The 21,594-nt window shown below is 35.1% G+C and overlaps 1 protein-coding gene across 6 annotated transcripts in view; it reads left to right on the forward strand.

The window, feature by feature from the left end:
• Tet (Ten-Eleven Translocation (TET) family protein) overlaps positions 1-21,594 on the forward strand; it is a 118,599-nt gene that overhangs the window by 73,340 nt on the left and 23,665 nt on the right. For 5 of the 6 annotated variants that reach the window (XM_076114803.1, XM_076114807.1, XM_076114809.1 and 2 more), the window contains one exon: positions 14,943-14,960. The exons of the other annotated variant lie outside the window; for it this stretch is intronic. In XM_076114803.1, the coding sequence (XP_075970918.1) occupies positions 14,943-14,960 (18 nt within the window). The remainder of the gene's footprint in view (positions 1-14,942; positions 14,961-21,594) is intronic. 6 annotated transcript variants of the gene reach the window in all.

Genomic DNA, 21,594 nt, shown 5'->3' on the forward strand with positions numbered 1-21,594 from the left:
ATAACAAGCGGCCATGCTGGTTCTGGGTTGCCATACTCGCCACTATTCGCCAGTGACGCTTTGGAAAGTCCCAATACTTACTATGAAATACCTTGTGGAAATTCGTTTTAAAGTTTGATGAACGAACGATAGTTTGATTTGGAAGTCGGGAAAAGAATGCCAATCTATGCTTAGGGTTTTACTTCTAAATGGCTAAAATACGAGACTAGATAGTAGACGATCACTTTATTTAAAAAAATCTCATCTCATCTGGCCTTATTATTTCTGGCCATCCAAAGAAGCATGTTAATTAGACTAGTACTTATAGCTTTCTATACAAAAATGGTTTTATAATCAGTACGATAATTTACGTAATTACTCCCTTCAAACTCGATATCTATCTCTGTATACTACAGATAACTTATAGCAACAAATGCTACCAAACCTAGTTTGATAAGTGCTAACACCACGTACTAAGGTTTAGTAAACCGTAGTAAGATCACGTCCATTCGTTTAGAATGGCAAGCTAAAGCTACGTGAAAACCCGATCAATTCGTATTGACTTGGGCGTTTTCACACATTTTGAAGGCATTGTTATAATAGTATAAGTTTTTTGGAATACTTAAACTTAGTATGAGATTTGTAATTAGATAGATGTTCATTCATTAATCGATAATCATTTTGTATAAGGAAATAGGAATAGGAATAGGAATTTTGTTTCAGTTCTGAAACAGTTGTCGTACAAAGTAAGGAAAGGTTAAGTTTTTGAGGAAATTGTCTATGTATACATATTTATAACAAAAAGTCTTTTAACCTGTAGCTCAATTCTCTATTACTATCGACTACCGACAACCGACCTGTCATCGAGAAATTTTGTATGAAAATCTGATCAGCGCCTCTGACGGGTGTCGTAGGAAACATTTTGGCAGTACATTCTAAATGTCAAATGTCGATAGCTAGCAGCTTGTCGGTAGTCGATAGTGGTAGAGAATCGAGGTACAGTACTTTAAAAATATCTATAATTACATTTTGGTTAAAACGAAAACAAGTTTCAAAAGGTTTATGTTTTGTTTTGTTTCATCGTGGTCAAGTTGATGGTCGAGCTGCATCCCAAACCGTTTAATATTTACTCATTAATATTAACCATGAATAGAAAAGTGCACTGCATTATGCATTCGATCCTCACATCAAAACGGATCACTAAATATATATCATATATCCTCCATCGTATTTCCTTAACCTCTCACATCTATTATAATAAATTCGATCAATATCCCCTTTCCTATAAGAAATTGTGTAGCTTAACACTTTCCAAGAACAAACATTATTTCCGAACGATAAAGTAGAAAACTTTAACAAATCTATTTGAACCAAAAGAAACTAACAAAGCTATAAAAGCGAAATAATAGTTATGGAAATAGTCTTTCATTTTCCACGAAAGAAAACTACGCGAAACTACCGACAATATGAATGAAACTATAATATTAGAAAAGTTTCGTCCCGGGAAATGAGAAAACGTTGTACGAACTCGTTCGTCTAATACACGTAGTTATAAACTTGTTCAATATAATATCGAGTGGCGGGTGCTGCCGTCTCGCTCGCACTCACTGCACCGCACAAACTGCCCTCGTTTAATTGCATATTCAGCTGAATAATGCCGTCGACCACATAGATATACCAGCGTCTGTCCCAACTTAACCGTCTACATAAATATATTATTTTACATGAACCTCGATTCACTACACCGCCATTTTGTGGCCTTGAAATGAAAATAAAACATCCGCTGTTACCGAACGCAGCTCGTTTGACAACTGGAAAAAAATTAAAAAAGATTTTTATTTCCGAACGAGCAATGTCATTGGTGGTATCGCGCCATCTTGCTACGTCTGTCTCGATTATATCAATATTAGACAAGCCATCGATTTATCGATTTTCGTCTGTCGATTGAAAATATAGAGAGAAGATAATAGTAGGTGTAAAAGAATATACGAGACTAATCTGAAGATGGTAGAATGGAAATGTACATTGTTATGTGCTCACGAAATGATTATTATTACATAAGGAAGACTATTACATAGTGTAAGCGATTGTTATGATAATGCCGGCTGCAATAGACGGAGGAGCGATGAAATATTGGCCTCTTTTGCATAAGCACCGCGGCGTAACTCGAGTGAAACGCTTCTACGATGTGCTACGCCGCTACGAACGGAACTCGTAGCCATCTAATTGCTCATTAACTGTGACGCTAATGAAAACAAATTTGTCGTATAAATGTAAAATATAATTTTTGGTACACAATAAATTCGACTCCAATTTTAGTTAATGGTTATTCGCCGAGATTTAACCATTGTTTGTCAAACGAACGGGCGGGATTTAATGACTGTCATGATGGAAATTATTTTTTATTTTATTATTGTCGCTGACTGTGATTTTAAAATCCAATCTTCTTGATTAAATCTTACGAATTAAGATTGCATTTTACAATACCTGAAAGGAGAGTTGTCTAAAAATAAAGTGATTCTCCTTGACCTAGCAATTCGTTCGGGTGGTACGGCGAACGGCGATGAAAATATCGAGGCCGCACTGGGAATCGACACGATATACCTACGTATAGAGAACACCATTAATCAACATTACTACGTAAATAGGTCGCATTAAAGATCCCGATGATGTACGACAGAAAGTGATGTGACACTTTTGATAAGTTCGTGTTGATTTAGAAACTAACGAGTCACGATTATGTTTACTTGAGATAACCCTGTTACGAATTAAATCTAGGTTTTAAATCTCTTAGAATAACTTATATTAAAATGATTTAATAGAAAATCAATCCTACGGAATGCAACAGACTACATTATATTTCAATTTTTAAATCCTTAAAACACAATGTTACTAGTTATAATCAAAAGAAATAACAATATTTTGTAGAAACGCATACGATATGTGCACGACTCTACATTTCAAAAATCCTTTCATAAGGTTTTTTCTGCTTTGGATAAAATAGTTAGTTGGGGCACAGAATTCAAGGATAACCGTATTTTCTGTTCAAGTCCTCGAATCCCAAATACTCTTCCACATTTTGCTCCCGCACTAAGAATTTCTCTTGTGTCGCGGGGACTTTTACAAACATACAAACAACGGACACAAAGCACAACCAGACCCGAAACAATTATTTGTGGATCGCACAAATAATTGTCCCGTGTGGGAATCGAACCCACGACCTCCCGTTGCAGTGGTATTTTATAAATGGTTTTTCTTTTCCATATCTCTTACCACAATACAATGTATAAATAAACTAAGTATATTATTCGTATAATGTAATACTGATGCAATATCAAGTATGAGGCAATGGTTAGTAAAGTTGTCATCATGAATCACACTTTCTATGCAATTAAGTGTAAAGGATTTCCCGTTTAGATCATCTTAGTTGTTTATGTGTAAGTATAATTAGTATTTGTAAATAAAGCAATACAAATTACTAAGACAACTTATTTTGAAGTAATACATTTTAAATGCAAAGTATATTGTAATTTAGATCTTTTAAGTATTCCCATACGAATTATAGTACTAATTATGCTTCATAAGATTGCAAGATTATTCGGCATTATTAAGACGTTTGACTTAATGCAGGGATAATGAATTAAGCTGTATGCGTTTCAAACTGTAAGTATTTTCATGTGAATTAAGAAAGATTTTTTTTCTGTCTCTACATAACTCTTCATAACAAGGATGAGACGATACGATATAACTATCCTCATAAAATATTTATCACGATACCGTCTCGCTGCACATGCAATAACAGCAATTTAAAATTTACACAAAAAACTATTTTAACGCTCAGTACAAATTACCAGTCGTTCACAACAAAGTAAGTAGTAAAAAGCAAACAAAAGCTAACCACCACTCATGTTCATAATGCTACACTTTTAGTTTGAAATGCATGCGACCGTTACGATTCGTATAATTTTGCGTTCACTGAGTTTTCACAAACAAGCTTAAAAGTTACGTTAAAACTTTACACTACATGACCGCTGATATGACTATGAACAAAACAGTTATTTAACAGCCGTATCGCTCTCGCTCCCGACAAACTAGACAGGGACAGCCTTATCTGTACACAACATACAGATTGAGGAAAACAACATACATTGAACCTAATTTCCATTCAATACATTAATAAAACAGCCCCCTTCGTCCCAAATTAATTCTATACACAAATTTATTAATTCAATCCATTTCAAGCTTTTTATAACTTAATGTTTAGTCGTAAAATACTATTAACAAACTTTTACACTTCTTATAAAACTTCATTACAACTTTAATAACGACGTTAAAGAATTTCATAAGCGCCACTGTTGTTATATCTTATACAGCTTTTTTTTATAAAAGCCTTGTAAAACAACCTATTAAAGCTCAGGCTCATCTCAGCGTATATCTAAAATTTGTAATTTGTTTATCAAACGTCTACTATACGTATAGTAAGATGTGTCGGGGAGTGCGCGGGTGGCGCGGGCGGGGCGCGGGGGGCGCGGGTGCCGCGCTTGCCGCGCTCGTTCCGTCACACGGGCAGCAGTCACGTGCGACGACGCCGGCTCACAACGCGTTTTACGTAACATATCGATTCCCGCTGCAGCTATCGATCGCCGATCGGCCGATGCACATCACTATAACTCGGTTTCCCGCGCAAATTTGATTTTGAATTTATTCGAACGCGTCGCGTGTGTTGTGTTTTTTTATTTTATTTTTTAATTTTGTGACGCGGCCTTGGATTTTTCGGTCGAGCCGAAGGTTCTCGGAAGAGTTTCAAGGTAGGTTTATACTTTGGCATTGAATTATTCTGTAATAGTTTATGTAATAAATAAATGTATGATGGGAAAATGAAACCGGTTCGATTGCGCTAAATCGCTTTAGTTAAAAGGTCAATACTCCGGGTGGCACGCGAGCAAGACGCTGCGATGAATGTGGAACGATGCTCGTGCTCGTGCTGGACTGCCTCCACTCGCTCAAACTATGACGAACGTCTTATGCGCTCATCATGTGTCTAGTTTATACAATTCAGGGGAACTGATTAGCCGTCTAATTTATTTGACATTTTCGTCGAGCAGGAATAATTTTCTGCAATGATTAACTTACTTTTTTAAACTGTAAGTTAACAAATTTATACTCTATTTATTGTTATGTCAGTAATAACTTTTATATTTAGAGTAAATTTTCAGGGTGAAAATTCCTGGGTTTTTAGGTTATCGTAGATATTTTCATACTAGAATTATGTTTGTTTATTGTAATTAAATATTAGATTGAGGCGGTTTCGATTTACTGTCTCTATTATTGTGAATAACATATTTGCAGAGCGATTTTAATTTTATTTGCGAGGTAGAGTTAATTTTTCAATGCGTATAAGAGTTAATTTCATTTATTACTTATATTGTTGAGTAGCCTTACTAAAGTAGATACGATAATTATATAAAAATAAATGAGTACATATGAAACGGTTGGCTAAAAAATACATAATTGTACTCTAAGTACAAAATACTTAATAAAAGTTTCAGGATTTCTAATAACATAAATTAAACGCAATAATATTCATACATAAAAAAATTAAAATATAATTTACATTTGTCAGAAAATCCTCAAAAAACGTCCGGTTACTGTACCTGGCTACAGCGGGCTACACCATAACTCTACATTATATTGTCATCCGGATATAATGTTTGTTTAACCCACTTTAATGTGTATAAACTCCGCCATTTTCTCATAAATCTTCATAAAAAAACAATTCGCGCCACGCTTCAACAAGAAACCGAGTAATCCGTGACGTCGAACATTATAAAACCGTATATTTACGATTTTTAAACGTATTTTTATTTAACGTATAAGATAAAATAGTTTTCGGCATCGGAAGTTACCGGTTTATCAGCGTCACTACGATAAGAATATGATATGTATTTTAGGTGTATTTTAAATTAGGTAATTGTTTTCCAAATCAGTTATATTTTGAATCAAATAAAACTATTAACAATTTAAATAACCTTGATCTGTTTAATGTCTTTTCGCAAAATTATTACACGTTAAACACTGATTAAATGTAAAAAATAATTAAAACTTACCAATTTTAAAGCGAAAATGTATTGCGACATGAAAACCATAAAACCTTTCAGGTTTACCGTCGCACCCTGCCGACGGTTAAAAATGATATCACAATTTTATTACAGCATTAAAAAATCCCATCAAACATTGCATTATCCTTGAACTACAAATATTTTGACGATTATCTAATATTCTTAACTCAAATATTTCACCAATTTCCGAACGTAACATTATTCTTTCATAGATTTCGTCACGCTTCCACTAAATCTGTTAGAAAATGTTACGAATACGGAGTTCAAGGCATTTCCGTTCTAAAATATAATACTTATGTTTACTTTTCCTTAGCAACTGTAGAATGATTCAGCAGAAACAATAACAGAACGGACATCATAAAGTAATCTTTGGTGTAATTTTAAAACGAGATAAGATAAAAATGTCCGTTTAATCACCCAAACGTTTTTTCTGTCAACAGCCAAACCTCATATCCCTCGCCCGATTCATTCCTCTCTGTTATCAGCGCTTATCGTGATGTAAAGTTTACACAGCATACTCAATTTAGATTATGTACCTATTGATAACAGTTATCTACTGTCCCCGTTTCTGATTTGCTTATTTTTCAATAAAATATTTCGTTCTTGGTATGACCTCTGACCGTCGTAAACGAAGCCAGTTTTCAAATGTAAAAATATGGCGGCTGATAGCGTTCTAAAATTAAAACACAACGTCTCGCGTGGGGTGTATTGGCTGTATACGTGACTGCTTGTGCATGATGGCGCGGTGGTCTCCGGCCAGTGCTGTGAGACACTATGAGAGCTACCACACGCAGTAGAGACGGCACATTGATAGTAATATGCGTGGCGAATAAAAATTTAGGTCAGTCTCGCAGTGGCTGGCCTCGATTCATTGAGAGCTCGTGCCGATCGTGCGTTGTGCCGGGTCGATGTTTGATAGTGTTGTAAATAAAAACACGTGGCTGTACGCATCACATCTGGCCGAGCGCAGATAACACTCGATTCTAGGAAACAAAACGTAACACTACAAACCGCGTGCATTTTGTTTTCCCATTCACACCGCGTTCAATTAACATTCATTGACGGCGATATTCGCGGCCGGCTACGTATAAATTATTGGATACTGTTCTACTTTTCAATATTTGTTAATACATTTTACGAGCCGAGTTTCTTGAGCAAACTTTTTAATATTCATGCATTCGTGAGTTAAAAGCAATCAGAAATGAAAATTGAACCCATAAATTGAGGCAGGGCAAAAAAACAATGTTTTATACTTTGTAACATGTATGTTAAAGGTATCGCGATGAGTGATCGCGCTGTGTATTAACGAACGAAGCATTATTTTAATAAGCCGGTGTATTTTTAAAACAAACCATAAAAGCTGTCTGCGGACAAGCGGTCGCATAAAAAGTGAAAATCAATATTGTCGGCAGCCGGCGGTAGGAGTCTGGATAATTGGAAAATTCTCTGTACGTTGAAAGCTATAAATTTTCACTTTTGTCCACGCAGTACCTTTTCCGTGTTGCATTAAGGATAATAAATTAAAAACAAAATGCAAGCGGAGTGGTGTTCACCGCGAATTATTTTTAAGTGACCACTATTAATATGATCTGTCTGCGGATAGTCTGGCACATTGTGTGCACGTTTTATTGAATATATTGTCGTTTTTGGGGGATTACTGGCGTGTTTGCTTTTTAGTTGAGTCGGACTCTACTTATTTTAAGTCCTTTGCTGAACAAAAAACTATTTGTGAAAGCAATGACATTATTGGATAGATTTTATCAATACGCTTATTCGATAGATGGATGGATAGACCTAGATAGATAAAATTAGGGTTTCCTTTTATTGATTAAAAAAGGAAACTCTAATTTCACATGAGAAATGTTCAATTATTCGTCAACTTCACGTTTGCTTATTTTTAAAGAGCATTATTTTTCTCTAATAATAATGCAAATACTAAAATACCTTGAAAAAATATATAGAGAACATAATATACGCACATAGAGCTTTTAACAGAGCGCGTAAATTTTAATTCTGGACGTTTTCACGAGCGCCATAATTGACTTTACGAGTCATATCAACTGCAATTAGCCTCACTCCTGCCACCTTTAGTGTGTTTATTTAGCTTTTGATATATTTATTTTAACATACCTGGCATTGTTTTTGAAAAACTATTGTTTGGAGTTACTCTACATAAAAGTTATGTATAACTCTAGCTTAGAAATGCCGAAAAGTATCAGAGCTTAAATTCATCTTCTACAAAGTGTTAAGACTAATTATTCAACGCAATTAAAGGTCAAGCATTATCAGCAAAGCCAGCCCTTATAGTAATAAATTCCCTTCTACGATTGTAGAACAATGACCAATAACATTCTCCGAACAGCCTCATTTGACTTCACTCGTCAAAAAACTATCATGTCAGCCTAGACATAATTCAAACTGATATATAACGTTCATAAAATACGGCCATATCTCATCTTTGTCGGACGTTTACGATCATTTGAGAGTCTATAAAACTGCACCGTACCTAAGGGTAAAACGTTTCCTATGTATAGCTCAAAAGACGATGAATACTTAAAGCCTTTGTGCTTTAACCATAAGCCGCTTCATGAGGCTTTTTTTCTCTGTTTTCTGTGAACTTTGAGTCAAAGTTGTTCAAGCCTTTTGAAGGATTTTACGTGATTTAGTGAGTGTATTAATTGGCATCAAAGGTGACCTTCGAGTCCATCAAAATTCGTAGACGTTAAGCTCATCTATACTAATCTATACTAATATTATAAAGCTGAAGAGTTTGTTTGTTTGTTTGTTTGTTTGAACGCGCTAATCTCAGAAACTACTGGTCCGATTTGAAAAAATATTTCAGTGTTAGATAGTCGATTTATCGAGGAAGGTTATAGGCTATATGTATATCATCATGCTATTACCAAGAGGAGCAGAGTAGCAATAAAAAATGTTACAAAAACGGGGAAATTTTTGACCCATTCTTTCTTATGTGACGCAAGCGAAGTTGCGCGGGTCAGCTAGTATACCATAGACAGCTGACCATGCTTAACGTAGATTACCTATCCGTGAGTATCAGTAATAGTAATCCGACTATAAGTGTCACAATTCTGACTAGTCTTTCCCCCTTAGCTAGTGTACCTACATTTTAAGCCATTATTTGGGCTTTCTTAGAGGTTTGAAATAAGATGTGTATTATTGTGTATATTCTTTAGGTGGCCATACTTTCTCCACAAAAACTTTCTCGAGGAAGTGACGAGTATTTGCATATTTTTGTTAAAACTGAGGTCGTAACGGTCATCCGTGATGCGTTTTTAATTTGTCAACGTTTCAGTTACGATGTTACGTTCTACTTAGTATTTGAAGATTTTTTCCTCATACAGCCTTATGATTTTGGTTAATTCTGAATTTTCGCAGATCAAGCTTACCGTAAATCTCTTGCTTGATTTGAGGAAGAATTTATATACGAACTGAAATTAGATTTTTCATAGCCATTCGGGTAGCCGGTTCCGAAACGTATTCCTATTTTCCGTATTTGGTTAGAAACTCATAGCAAAGTTGAAGTGATCCAGAAGACTAATTGACTTGACGAAATACCTTATAAATTGCAGCAAATTGCAATAGAATCGCAAAGAAGAAAAAGAAGAAGATCACTGAAAGTGAAGAAAAAGTACCTTTTATCTTAAACAAGTATAGTAAATGTTAATTTTAAATTGTCAATATCATAGTAAATTTTACTAAATCGTAACTGACAGATGATAATATGTTTATAGCGTCGTTGTAACAATGTTTACAAAGAGATAACGATTCTTAGAAGATGCATCTATAACAGATGTAGCTATATCAAATGCCGATGTGTCATTGCACGAAGATAATGTAGTAGTAATATAGAGAATATAACTCAAGAAATACCTAAAAGAATCTTGTCAAAAAGATTTTAGAATATTTTTCTGGTACTTTATCTATTGTAATCTCAATTTAAATATCTATTAATAGTAAAACTGGACCATAATCTTAAATAGAGACTGATTAATTCGATTCGAAATATTACAACTAAATTCTATGTCTAATAATAATTTTTTATTGCCAAATCAAGCTACGTGATATACAGAAGACACACCTACATAAGTAAACAAATATTGAACTGTAGGTGTGAAGTTAATCATTTTAACGTACAACTAAATATAGCTCTAAAATTATGGCCTACGTGACACAAACCACGCATAAGAAGACCAGCCCGTCTCCCTAACTCTAATATACTCTGAGGAGCGATTTCCTATTCTATACGATACAATTGGCTATCGACAACCGGCCAGCTATAAAAAAAAATGTATGAAAAACTGATCAGCGCCTCTAGCTGGATTCGTAGGAACTAATTTTGCAGCACATTTTAAATGTCAAACTAGTACTCACTGTAGAGTATCGCGCTACAGTTTTCTCAATTCTGTACAATTCAAGAACCAGTCAAGAACAGCTGATGTGTACAAAAAACAAACAGATCGATAGCAGGTTGTTTTTGTATGCAACGTAATCGTAAGTAAGCAGACTGCGTGGCAGCGGAGCCAGTCACGCGTGCCATGTCACACCTATATTATTCCATTCATGACTACTACACGTGCTTCTCTGAACTTGTACACTTGATTTTATACCACTTTTACTTATTTTTACACGCTATCCATATCCGTACTTTTATATATCGTAATCTGTATCTCTGTCTGTCTGTTTGTTACGCTTCCAGGACAAAATCGCTGAACGTAATTTCATGCTATTTCGCATCAGTCCTCAGTCATAGTACGAATGTGAAAGTCTGTGTATTTCTTACGTTTTTAAGGCTGAGCCACTGAACACGATTAGATAGTATTGTGATAGTTGTCAATCCGTAGTCAACCATAGGCTACTTATTAAAAAAAATATCATGCATTGCATCTAAATTACAGTCTAGCGAAAACGCCTTGTACTCTTAGGTAAAACGGTGAGATCACAACGATCCCTGTCTTTTCTTGATTATTGATACTTTAAGGAGAGACTTGGTAAAACATTCATATGGCGACTGCTATTGAAGATTTCATACGCTGTTTGTTTGTCTTATGGTTGTGAAATGTAGGGCTCGCCTTACTTCGATAAGATAAGGATATAAATAGTTTGGCAATAAAATTACCGAAAATAAACATCGAAATAGGCCTAGCGAATTAACTTACAATACAATAACATTGTAGAAATTATGTATGATTTCTTTTCCAGGAAAAAGAAAAAGTTTCGAGGATAAAGTAAAGTAGCTTAAACGTTTAAGTTACAAAGTTAATTCATATCTTGCTTCACTTCACAATTGACAAGAAGTTTGTTTAGAAATTATATCATCTGTCGCTTAACGTAATACAAACTTTATCGGAGCAAACAATCAAAGAGCAATCGTGAACGTTGTTTACAAACAGAGCCAAATGACTTCATTCACGATCCCACGGCGCCCTCCTCATATTTCTCGAGCGAAGCCCTCGGGATCCGGCGGCGGGTAGACAAGCGTAAGATATCCGCAGGAATACGGATCCCGCCCTTGAACTTGTACCCGTCACGCCCCGACAATGGGGACGTTTACCTACTTACTCCTTATAGAAAACACATTTATTTCACAACCTATTTTCGTCCGCAACGAAACGAAATTACGTCAAACGTTTCCGCTCAAACTTTCGAAGATAAGATAAGCTTATCGAGACCGACGGAAAACGCTCAACGTTTACAACGACCCGTAACTACACAATAACGTCCAAATACGACGACGTCGCCGAGATATTGTACAGCGTCTGAACGACCAATTCCGCGAAGTAAAAATATAAAATTAAACCAGCATAGTCTAGGTGCAGTCTAGTGGCAATAAAAACATCGTTAAACCGCGAACGTGTGAACTTTCCCTGTGTTTACACCGAGGTGTTCGTGTAAAGAACTGGTAAAGCCGGGTGCCAAGACCGGGTGAAATATATCCGGTCGCCGGGGAATACTCGTAGACGGGCGGCAGACGGCCCTTGAACTTTACCCGGGTACCCGGCCGCCGGTAATAGAGCGGTTGAATGTGCGTGAAACTATGCGTAAGGCAGCCGTCACACGGCGGCTACACAAATTCCCTCCCCGCGCGCATCCATCTTGCTACCGACGGTGCCGACACGAGACACGAGACAAATGTACGCAGCGTCACTATCATCTATTAGTATTCCGTTTAGGTTTATTTCAAGGAGTTTTGAATGTCGAAGTGCCGATCATTATGGTGAATCGATGTCATTGTTAGAGGACAGATATTCGCTTTTGTTTTGTAAATGGCGTATTTGTAGTAGGCCATTGTAGATAATATTACTGATATGTGTTTTATGGCCTGTGTAGCATAATAATGAGCGGTGCCTCGGACTTTGGAATATGTTAAATGGTTGCATTTTTAAAACGTTTACTTCAAACGCCTCGTTTTCCCTTGGCAGTTTGAATTTTCCTCGGTCGATCGTGACAAATGGGCGGTGCGGTGAGACCCGGATAACCGGGGTCTCGTTCAACAGCTTATCGATGCACTTGTCTTTCCACAAAATGTTCGATTGAGGAATCTTTCACGTCTCCAATCTTGTCTTTATCGGTTTTTCGATTCAATAGAGCCAAAAGAAATATAGCGACGATTTAACTGATACTGGGTAATATAAAAGATATAACCAGCTGAATAAGTGTAATGCCTTTGCCTCGTTTCTTGTATGTGAAAACGTTCACGTACACATAGTAGGTACAATAATGAAAAAAGTTTACGTGCCCCCAGGAAATAGGAAACAGAAGCGAAAATTAAAAAGAACCGAAAGTAGAATAAAGGCAATTTAATAAAGTTATTCTGTAAGATTATTTTCTTGCTTCTTGTTTATCTTAAAGTGCACCTTTACTTAGAGTGTTCGGGTGTTCAAACATGGGCATTGATACTTTTTCTTTAAGGTTTTGTAGACTCGGTATTTCTCGCTCTTTATTAGCTTAATACAGAATCAGATTATATCACAGGTATTCAATAATATTTTTTCGAGTTTAAAGAAAAGCCATAAACAATTCGTGGAGCATTTTTCTGTATTCTGACGCTGACTGGCGGCAGTAATAATAAATGAACTGCTCTCTGTTGTTGACTAAACTGCAACAAATATAAAAGTTATGGCTTTCAAACTGTATATAATGCATTGTTTTGACTAGACAGAAGTCAAACTAAAAAAGAAAACGTCGGAGGTTTCAATTAAAATATTTTAGCAGTATTTTTATAAGGATTGTTACTAAAGGTTCTTTTAATACGTACTTAATACAAGTTATTTCCTCTCGATAAATATGTGTTAAAAACCTCAAGGGGCGTTAGTACCTTATTCTTTGTGTAGAATCGCTTTTTCTATGTTATTCACCAAAACATCTGTGTTAGTGAGCATCTCACGAATATAGTGTAATCTCACTTTTTAGTAACAAAGAGATGACACACTATATTCTCAAAAATATTTATCATTACCACTATTTGGCAGCTATGTAGGTATATGAAAAACAAAAATCTAAAGTTTTCGTTCCAAATTGAAATAGCCCACGTGGCGATAAAGCTTACAATAATTCAAAGAATGCGGATAACCGTCCCGGACCTAGGGCAAGGTAACAAACGGTTATGCCCGGTTTAGATCCGTCTCAGGCGGGTCACTTCAGCCGGCGGGCGTTGACCCCACCGCCCGGATATCGACCTTATAATTAATTGTAACTTGAGGATTTTGTACAACTTTGTAAGTGTTTATTTTGATCCGCCTTTGTAAAGTTATCTATAAATGCTTCATTGTTATGGAAACGAATTGTAATTACGGCTGTTATACGTTTAAGTTGAAGACGATTTCGAAATGTTGAATATTATTGATATAAAATTCGGTTGCCAGTTTTGATAAGCACAGGTTAAAATAATAAGATGAAAACTACTTCGTACTTTCTTAGAATCAAAATCCTTCAAAAATATTTCATCCCGTAAACAAGCAATCTGAACTTCAAATGTTGAGACTGAATTTTACTTCGGAAAACACAAAAACTAGTTATTCGCGTGAAATTTCTAATTATCTTCAAACTGTTAAACAAAAGCATTTCTTTCATATTTCTCTACTTAGTCATTGTAATTTATAAAACAGCATTTATTTCCTAATCTATGACGTCATATCTCACTATTGTTTTGAAAATATTCCTAGTTAACAATGTAGAGTTTATCCGGGTGTTCATCCGGTTTTATCAGTTACCCGGGTGGCGACATGTCCGGTCGATAACCTACCCGCATACGGTCAAAGTTTATCAATCAGGACTTTGTTGATTTAAACTTATTAATGGAGTTGAACTTTTTTTTCAATATGGCGGCCCTTTGCGGTTTTGAATTTTCAATTTTATTTTTTTCGGATTGTTCTCAATGACGGTTTTTGTAATGCGAAAACCTTTGTCGAAGTGGAATAGGTTTTTTACAGTTTTCAATTTTTGATACCGATTCTGACAAGCGATCGTTTTTATACATTTTAGATAATACGTTTATTTTACTAATAATTACTTGATTTTGAACCTCCAAGAAATAACATGAAAATGTAAAAAAATACTGGATTTTCAGTACGCCAATTTAAATGCATATTATTATTTTGAACGCCTTAAATCTATAACTTTAAATAAGACGTATTATGATTTATACTTTTAACCTTCATTAAAATGTTAATGAATTAATACTAATTTGCGAAAATATACTACAATTAGCATATTTATAAGTCAAGGTTTCAAGGAAAACGATTGTAGACATATTGAATCATTCAAACGAATAATATATTATGTAATAATTAATATATAACACTAATATGTGTTTATTGTTTACAGGTCTTACAAGACATCAAGGTAAATATACTTTGTCCTTGTCTTTTTCATTCTGTTTCGCTCACTCTTTCAGTTGCTCTATGCACGTTTTTGTTTCTTCTTTCATACACAAATGTGACATTTTGATTTTGACTGCTTTAGACTTTCACGGCTAATGGATAAATGTCAGATAGTAAATCAGGAGGAATTTGACAGTGGTTTACATACATTTGCTGTCATCTAGCAGATAAATTATCTGATAGTTATCCATAAGCTGTGAATCTGAACTTGGTGATTTAATAGTTTGTTACTAATTCTAAATATTACCGCTTTACGCCTAACTGTAAAATGTGCTAGCCCCTTATGATTTGGCTTCCGAAACTCTACTGGCAAAATGAGGTAGTATTGATCCATCTTTGCATACCCTATCGTAGATAGCAAGCGTGATGTTGTATAAAATACTACCTCATCTTATCAATTTTGTTGTAAACTGATATGTATTCTGGTAAGAAACAATATTATAATTATGAGGACGATCTTTTTAGTTAAATGACTTACTAAAACTTTTAGATTTTGAAGTCTTTAACAAAGGTTGTGAAATACTAACTTTCGTACATATTCCTCTAATTGTATAATAAAATAAGTAGAGTTTCAACAATTTTTCCAGAAAGTAAGACGCTAAGCGAAATAGCAACACTGAATTTCGATTATAGACTAGTAGAAAATATTAATAATTCGCTACAATAGATCAAAATTATATTTAAAATACATAGGCACTAAGACACATGACATCCGCTAAGGTTCGATACGTCGTGGAGGTAGGAGGAGGGGGAAGGGGAGGGGTCGGTCGATGGGTCAATGACCCCGGGAGGATTTCGAACCACCCTCCACGCCCCCACTTATTTATTTATTAAAATTTACCTACATTGTTCCAAAGCGGGTGTTTAATAAGAAATTAAATTTTCATCTCTCAAATGAGATGATAATAGAAAAATAAAATTGGTACTTTTGTTTTTTAATTTTCGATTTGTTTTTCTTGTTTCATTTTTAAATGGAAAATGGAAAGGAATTTTGTATACAATCGGCTATAATGGTAGAGGGAGTCCCAAGAATAAATAGTTGAACGTGGACCAAATGTGTCTTACAAAGCGTTACCAACCTTAATTTGGCCTTTTACATAAAAAACTTCTCAACAAGCCCACAAAAGGAAATTTAAGGTTCAAAAACGAAAAGGGCTATCATAATCTCTACGTAGAGCCGTGAGGGAAAGGGTCTGTCTGATGTTTCATATGTGTATAAGTACATACATAGTCTGCCCGTCTGTCTGGCACATAGCGCTTTGATTAGAATTCGCAGACCCTTCTATACATATAGCTGTGAACAAGTATAGTCTCTAGGAAAATTAATACACGTACAAATCCCACAATTTCACGGTACCACAAAACCATTAATAAACTAATTGGGTCATTGATAAACTTATCAGGACTAACCGAAATGTTTTTTATCCTCGACGATATGAACAACATACAACTACGTACTTCACTCGGCTGTATATCGGACAAATTCATAACTACACGTTGTATTCTTGATTCCATAATTCCACGGCATAAAGTCCTGTTTCATACACATTTTGACAGATCTCCCATCTCTTTCTGACGCGTCAGACCGTCCCGTTCACACAACAATCGCTATCCAATATTCTATTTACAAAACATTCGGTGCGACGTTGCCGTCCCGCGCTGCGCTTGCGCCGATGACGTCACGAGCTGGAGTAACTCTGTCCTTGTCTTAGTTTCTCTTTCTAAACAGACTGTATTCCGTTTAGAACTTGCGCAAAGTTCTATGTAAATATCTTGTTGGATTGTATCGGTGATTAAACATTAGATAACGCTAAGGACAAGCCTATGGCCACACGTGTTATGGTATGTTTATCAAATACGCATTTCTTAGACTTAAACGTATTCATTAAAGGTTATACTAATTAATTTAAATAGTGGCGAATATTAGTCACATTACCATGAAGGTACACCTAGTTTGAAACTAAATCAGTGGAAAAAATGCAGTTTATACTCTTACAAAAATTCATCTGCATCCAAAAACAATCACTGCAATTACACGGATTACACCTCACCTACCATATTCATCATACATTTCGTTCTTTTATCATGAACACTGGCCAAAGGACTTCTTTCTTAAAGGTCTCTAGTTTTATGACAATCGTATAACTCTAAGTCATTTTTACAGACAGGACTCTTCGTACTTTATTCTTATCTCATAACAAAAAATTAGTTCCCTGTTTCATTTTGATTCCCATTAGTTAACTACCAGTTCGAAAACAAGTGAAGAAATACACGGCTGGCTTTTTAAAATTTTCGATGCATCAATGAATTAATGTACCATTGCACGAACAGGGATAGAGAAAGTAAGTACATCCCACAATACTCCTTGAAGTGTCATCGTCCTAGCCAGACCTAATCGATCGTGCTAATAATAGCTAGACAAAATGATTGTATAACTTTCTACAACATTCTATTGTTATGTTATGTTATAACGATAGCAGTGATGTTTATTAAATAACAAATTGATCATGGCAACAGTAGCTAATCGGCTGCCACCGTATTGCCATAACATCCGGGCTCGATATCCAAACATCATGATGAGGTAATAATATTGGGACTCGTTTCAGACCGTCTACTGCGGAATACGTTGTTTCATGATGTATGATTTTGTAAAGATAATTTTATAGTAGGGTTTCCGTGCTTGACGTGTGATGCCCAAAATGTCATGTCTGTCAAAAGAATTGAAGTTCCCGACTTTCTTCTTTCTTTCAAAACATTGCGCACTTATTATAAAGAAATAACCAACAGAAATATCTCAGGGTGCTCTTTAATAATGCTAATTATACCACAAAAACAAGGTTTTTAAAAGTAAAAATAGACATTGGTAAAAAAAACAGGAAACTATTATTCATAACACCAAACAAGGAAAACCACGGCAGTTAAAATACCTAACAAATAAGAATAAAACAAGTATTTTTACGAAGAATTTTACACATTAGTAATGTTAAACGTTTTCACAAAGACACTGGACAAATTGGCCCTTAATCTAGTTAATGCGATGGTGTCACCTTCCCGTCTCCAAGGAGAATTCAATTTGTCATATCAATGGACAACCTTGGAAAAATTCATATAGCGGCCATTGGCATAACTTATGACAATATCTTTGTATCGTTCTAAATATTCGTCATTTGCAGCTATTTGATGAATAATTTACTCACGTCATACTTTTGTAAATTGCACTTGTTTCAATGACTTGTGCAATCTTTCAATCGTCCTCGGGAGATGATTTAAGAAAATAGAGCAGACAATGTTCGTTTCCAGAAATTATACTACATATATCTAGACATTTGTTTTGTGTAAGTTTTTCATAAGAAGATATTATGGATTTTGTTCTAATATTGCAGGTAGATGGCATTTTCAGAAAAGCCAATACCGCGGATACTTGTTCGCAAACTCAAAATCATTATTTTTTAGACCATTATACAGTATCTGACTGAAAAAACAGACATTATAGCATAAAAATTTCGTTCTATTAAACAATAAATCTATAGACATGACATGATGCATTTTCTAGCATATTTTTCTAAGATCTTTGCGTATGCATATCTGAGCCCGTTATAACAGTAACCTCATTCGCTGCATCATCATTCAAACTGTTCAACTTTAATATATTCTATTCTTTTACAAATGGACCACATACTTTTAGTTTCGTTTTTGTTTGATTTTTTACTGAATTTTAAGTGGGTCTTCTGTATAAGGAAACATGTCCAAAATATTTTTTTGTTGTTTTTTAAATTTGTTAGTGAATGACCGCAGATGTGACTGTTTAAGTTCAAGATTAAAACAAAATTGTTCTTGAATATTTTGAAATAATTCTGATTATATTATTTTAGAATCATTATTTGCAAAATTTCTTTATTGCTAGACTTTTTATTGCATTACATATATCACCTAATAATGAGAGTCATTAACTGTCGCATAATTTTTATCTGATCTGTCAAAAAATTGTATCAAAAGTCGCGTCTCATATTCGTAAAACTATTTCTGTTTCAATTGTTACATTTACTTCACTTTCTCGCATTGGAAAATCTCCAAATTTTCTTTTCAACGTTGTTTACACGACAATCGGTCGGTCAGATTGCTTAGTTACCAACAATAAAAAGACATCGGCTACAGGAAGCAATCAATTCAGCGCACAATAGACCTACGGAGGAAGGTTAAGGATCAATCGACGTACAATGGTCGTAACCTTCGGGCTAGTTAAACTGATACGCAGTATCACTCCATCGCTCTTTATCTACGTCTTAACGTGTGTCAATGTTTGCGCTTTTTGCTGCACTGCGAAAATTTGGATTAGGGAATATGACTGGCGTTTTGACGCATGAAAATGTTGAGCAGCTACTGTTCTAGTTCATGTTTAGGCTCCCAAATTCAGACTTGAAAAGGATCAGATGGATCTTCGGGTCTTGAATTTCTATAAGTACTTTAGTTAATAAATATGGAATTAAGTTAGTTTAACCCACTACTGTCCCAGATAGTCACGGGTGTCCTGCAGGGGAATGAATGGGTACCTTGACAAAAACCTAAAATTTTCTGGATTGTGATTTTCTGGATGTTTAATGTTCTACCCATAAACATAACAAACACGCGTCCTAATAAAACGCAATATGTCTAAATAATCACAGCACATGGCTGTATCGCCAAAATGTGCCAAAACTGGATCGCCTTGAGTTTTTTTTTTGTTAGGTATTAATAGCTGCTTTGATATGAGCGGACGAAACTAGTTCTTTCAATTAAAAAGCCTAAGGAATGCTGGACTATAAATCTAGACAAATCTTTAGCACATTGCATTGAAATAAGTTATGAGTTATATTTTCAAGCATATAAAATTAAAGAAATAATAGGTCTCGGCCTCAAATCTTAACCTACTTGTAATTTGAAATATTGCTGAAACAGATATATGTATATTATTATGCTTCTTTCTATGCTACTTACACAAAAAATCTTCAAGTTTGTAAAATAATCTTTGACCTAATTAATTAAAAATCCAGATCACGTCTCAATAAAAAACAGTTGAAAATACGAAAAAGTATCATAGAGAGCAATGCCCCTAACTTTAAAGGCCTTAAATCTACACACACTACTGAACACAGGTTTTCAATAAAATTGCCTTTATTATCAAAACAATCATCCAACGTAGGGTAATCCTATAGTCATACACCACGAAAATCACACAAACTCATGGTTTAGAAAATCACTACGCTTTCCTCACATTCTTGGTTGCTCTGGTCAGTGGTTGACCGCGTATTTAGGCGGCGAACAGTCAAACCGCACAGTTAAATGTTAAACCTTCGCCGCGGTTCATACCACCATTGTTAGTTCGGCTCAGCTTTGTACACGATTTACGTAGTTTTAGTGCGAATTGTGGGACTTGCGGGTTAAAGTGGAAATAAGACGTGCCGGTTTGATTGTTTTGTCATTCTTGTTTAGTATGAAAATTACTAACTAGGTATATTATTAGGACCTAAAAATCTTAGCTCTTATTTCAAGTCGACTGTAGCCCAATTGTAGTTCACAGTACAAAGGCATACATTAGGTAAATTAACTATGTTATTTCATGACTATATATAAGGACTTTGTCTAAACCGTAATATCAGTTATTCCTTCGATAACTGCATAGTTGTTTTTTAGCCTAATAAAGGTCAATAAGAAAGCTAAAATTGCTAAGCATCTTGATAACATTTATTTTATTTTTAATACATAACTTTATCAAGTTGTTCAACTAATTTAGTTATATTGTACGTGCAGTGCAACAACAAATAATTAAATTGAACAATATGTTGTATGAGAAAACATATGCCATTCACGAGCCATGCCTGTGAGGTTAGTTTTGGTACAAAATATGAGCGCTAGCGGCTTTCAAAACTGAAGGCTGAAAAATTCATAGACACTGCTAAGGCCTTTACAAACACTGTTTTCTTGGAGTATTAAAGTAATTTTCTAATAAAAATTCTAAATAAGATAAAAAAGCCGACATTATTCTGACAGATATATGATGAGGAATAAAATAGCTGCAATTTCAATATTCAATCACGTAAATGGGTAATCGAAACTAAATCTTATCCTTGAGAATGAAACGACATTGAATAACACTACTTTCATTACCCTTATGATTCTTTTCAGAATACACTGACTGCCCTCGTGGCGCAGTAGGTAAGATTACGTCAGGAGGTCGTGGGTTCGATTCCCAAACGGAACAATTATTTGTTTGCATGTTCGTTAAAGTCCCCGCAACACAAGAGAAATTCTTAGAGCGGGAGTTGTCTTTTTAAAAAGGAAAAAGGAAGAAAGAAAGAAAGTTTTAAAATGTTAAAGGACTTGCAGGCCTAACGTGTTAAAACAAGGTTAGATGACATGCTTATCTTCTTAAAAAAAATATAAAGTCTACTATTCTAACTCGCTTGAATCTCCCATCACAGACCACAAAACACCCGGTTGGTTCAAGAATAGCCGGCGGCCAACGTGGCGCTGAACACGTGTAGTACTCGAACGACTCACGTACGACATGCAATACCGTGTCCACTCGATCGACAACACTTAGTAGTGGTGTGTGTTTA

The sequence above is a fragment of the Anticarsia gemmatalis genome, chromosome 5 (assembly GCF_050436995.1).
Source record: "Anticarsia gemmatalis isolate Benzon Research Colony breed Stoneville strain chromosome 5, ilAntGemm2 primary, whole genome shotgun sequence".
In the NCBI taxonomy this organism is placed as follows: Eukaryota; Metazoa; Arthropoda; class Insecta; order Lepidoptera; family Erebidae; genus Anticarsia; species Anticarsia gemmatalis.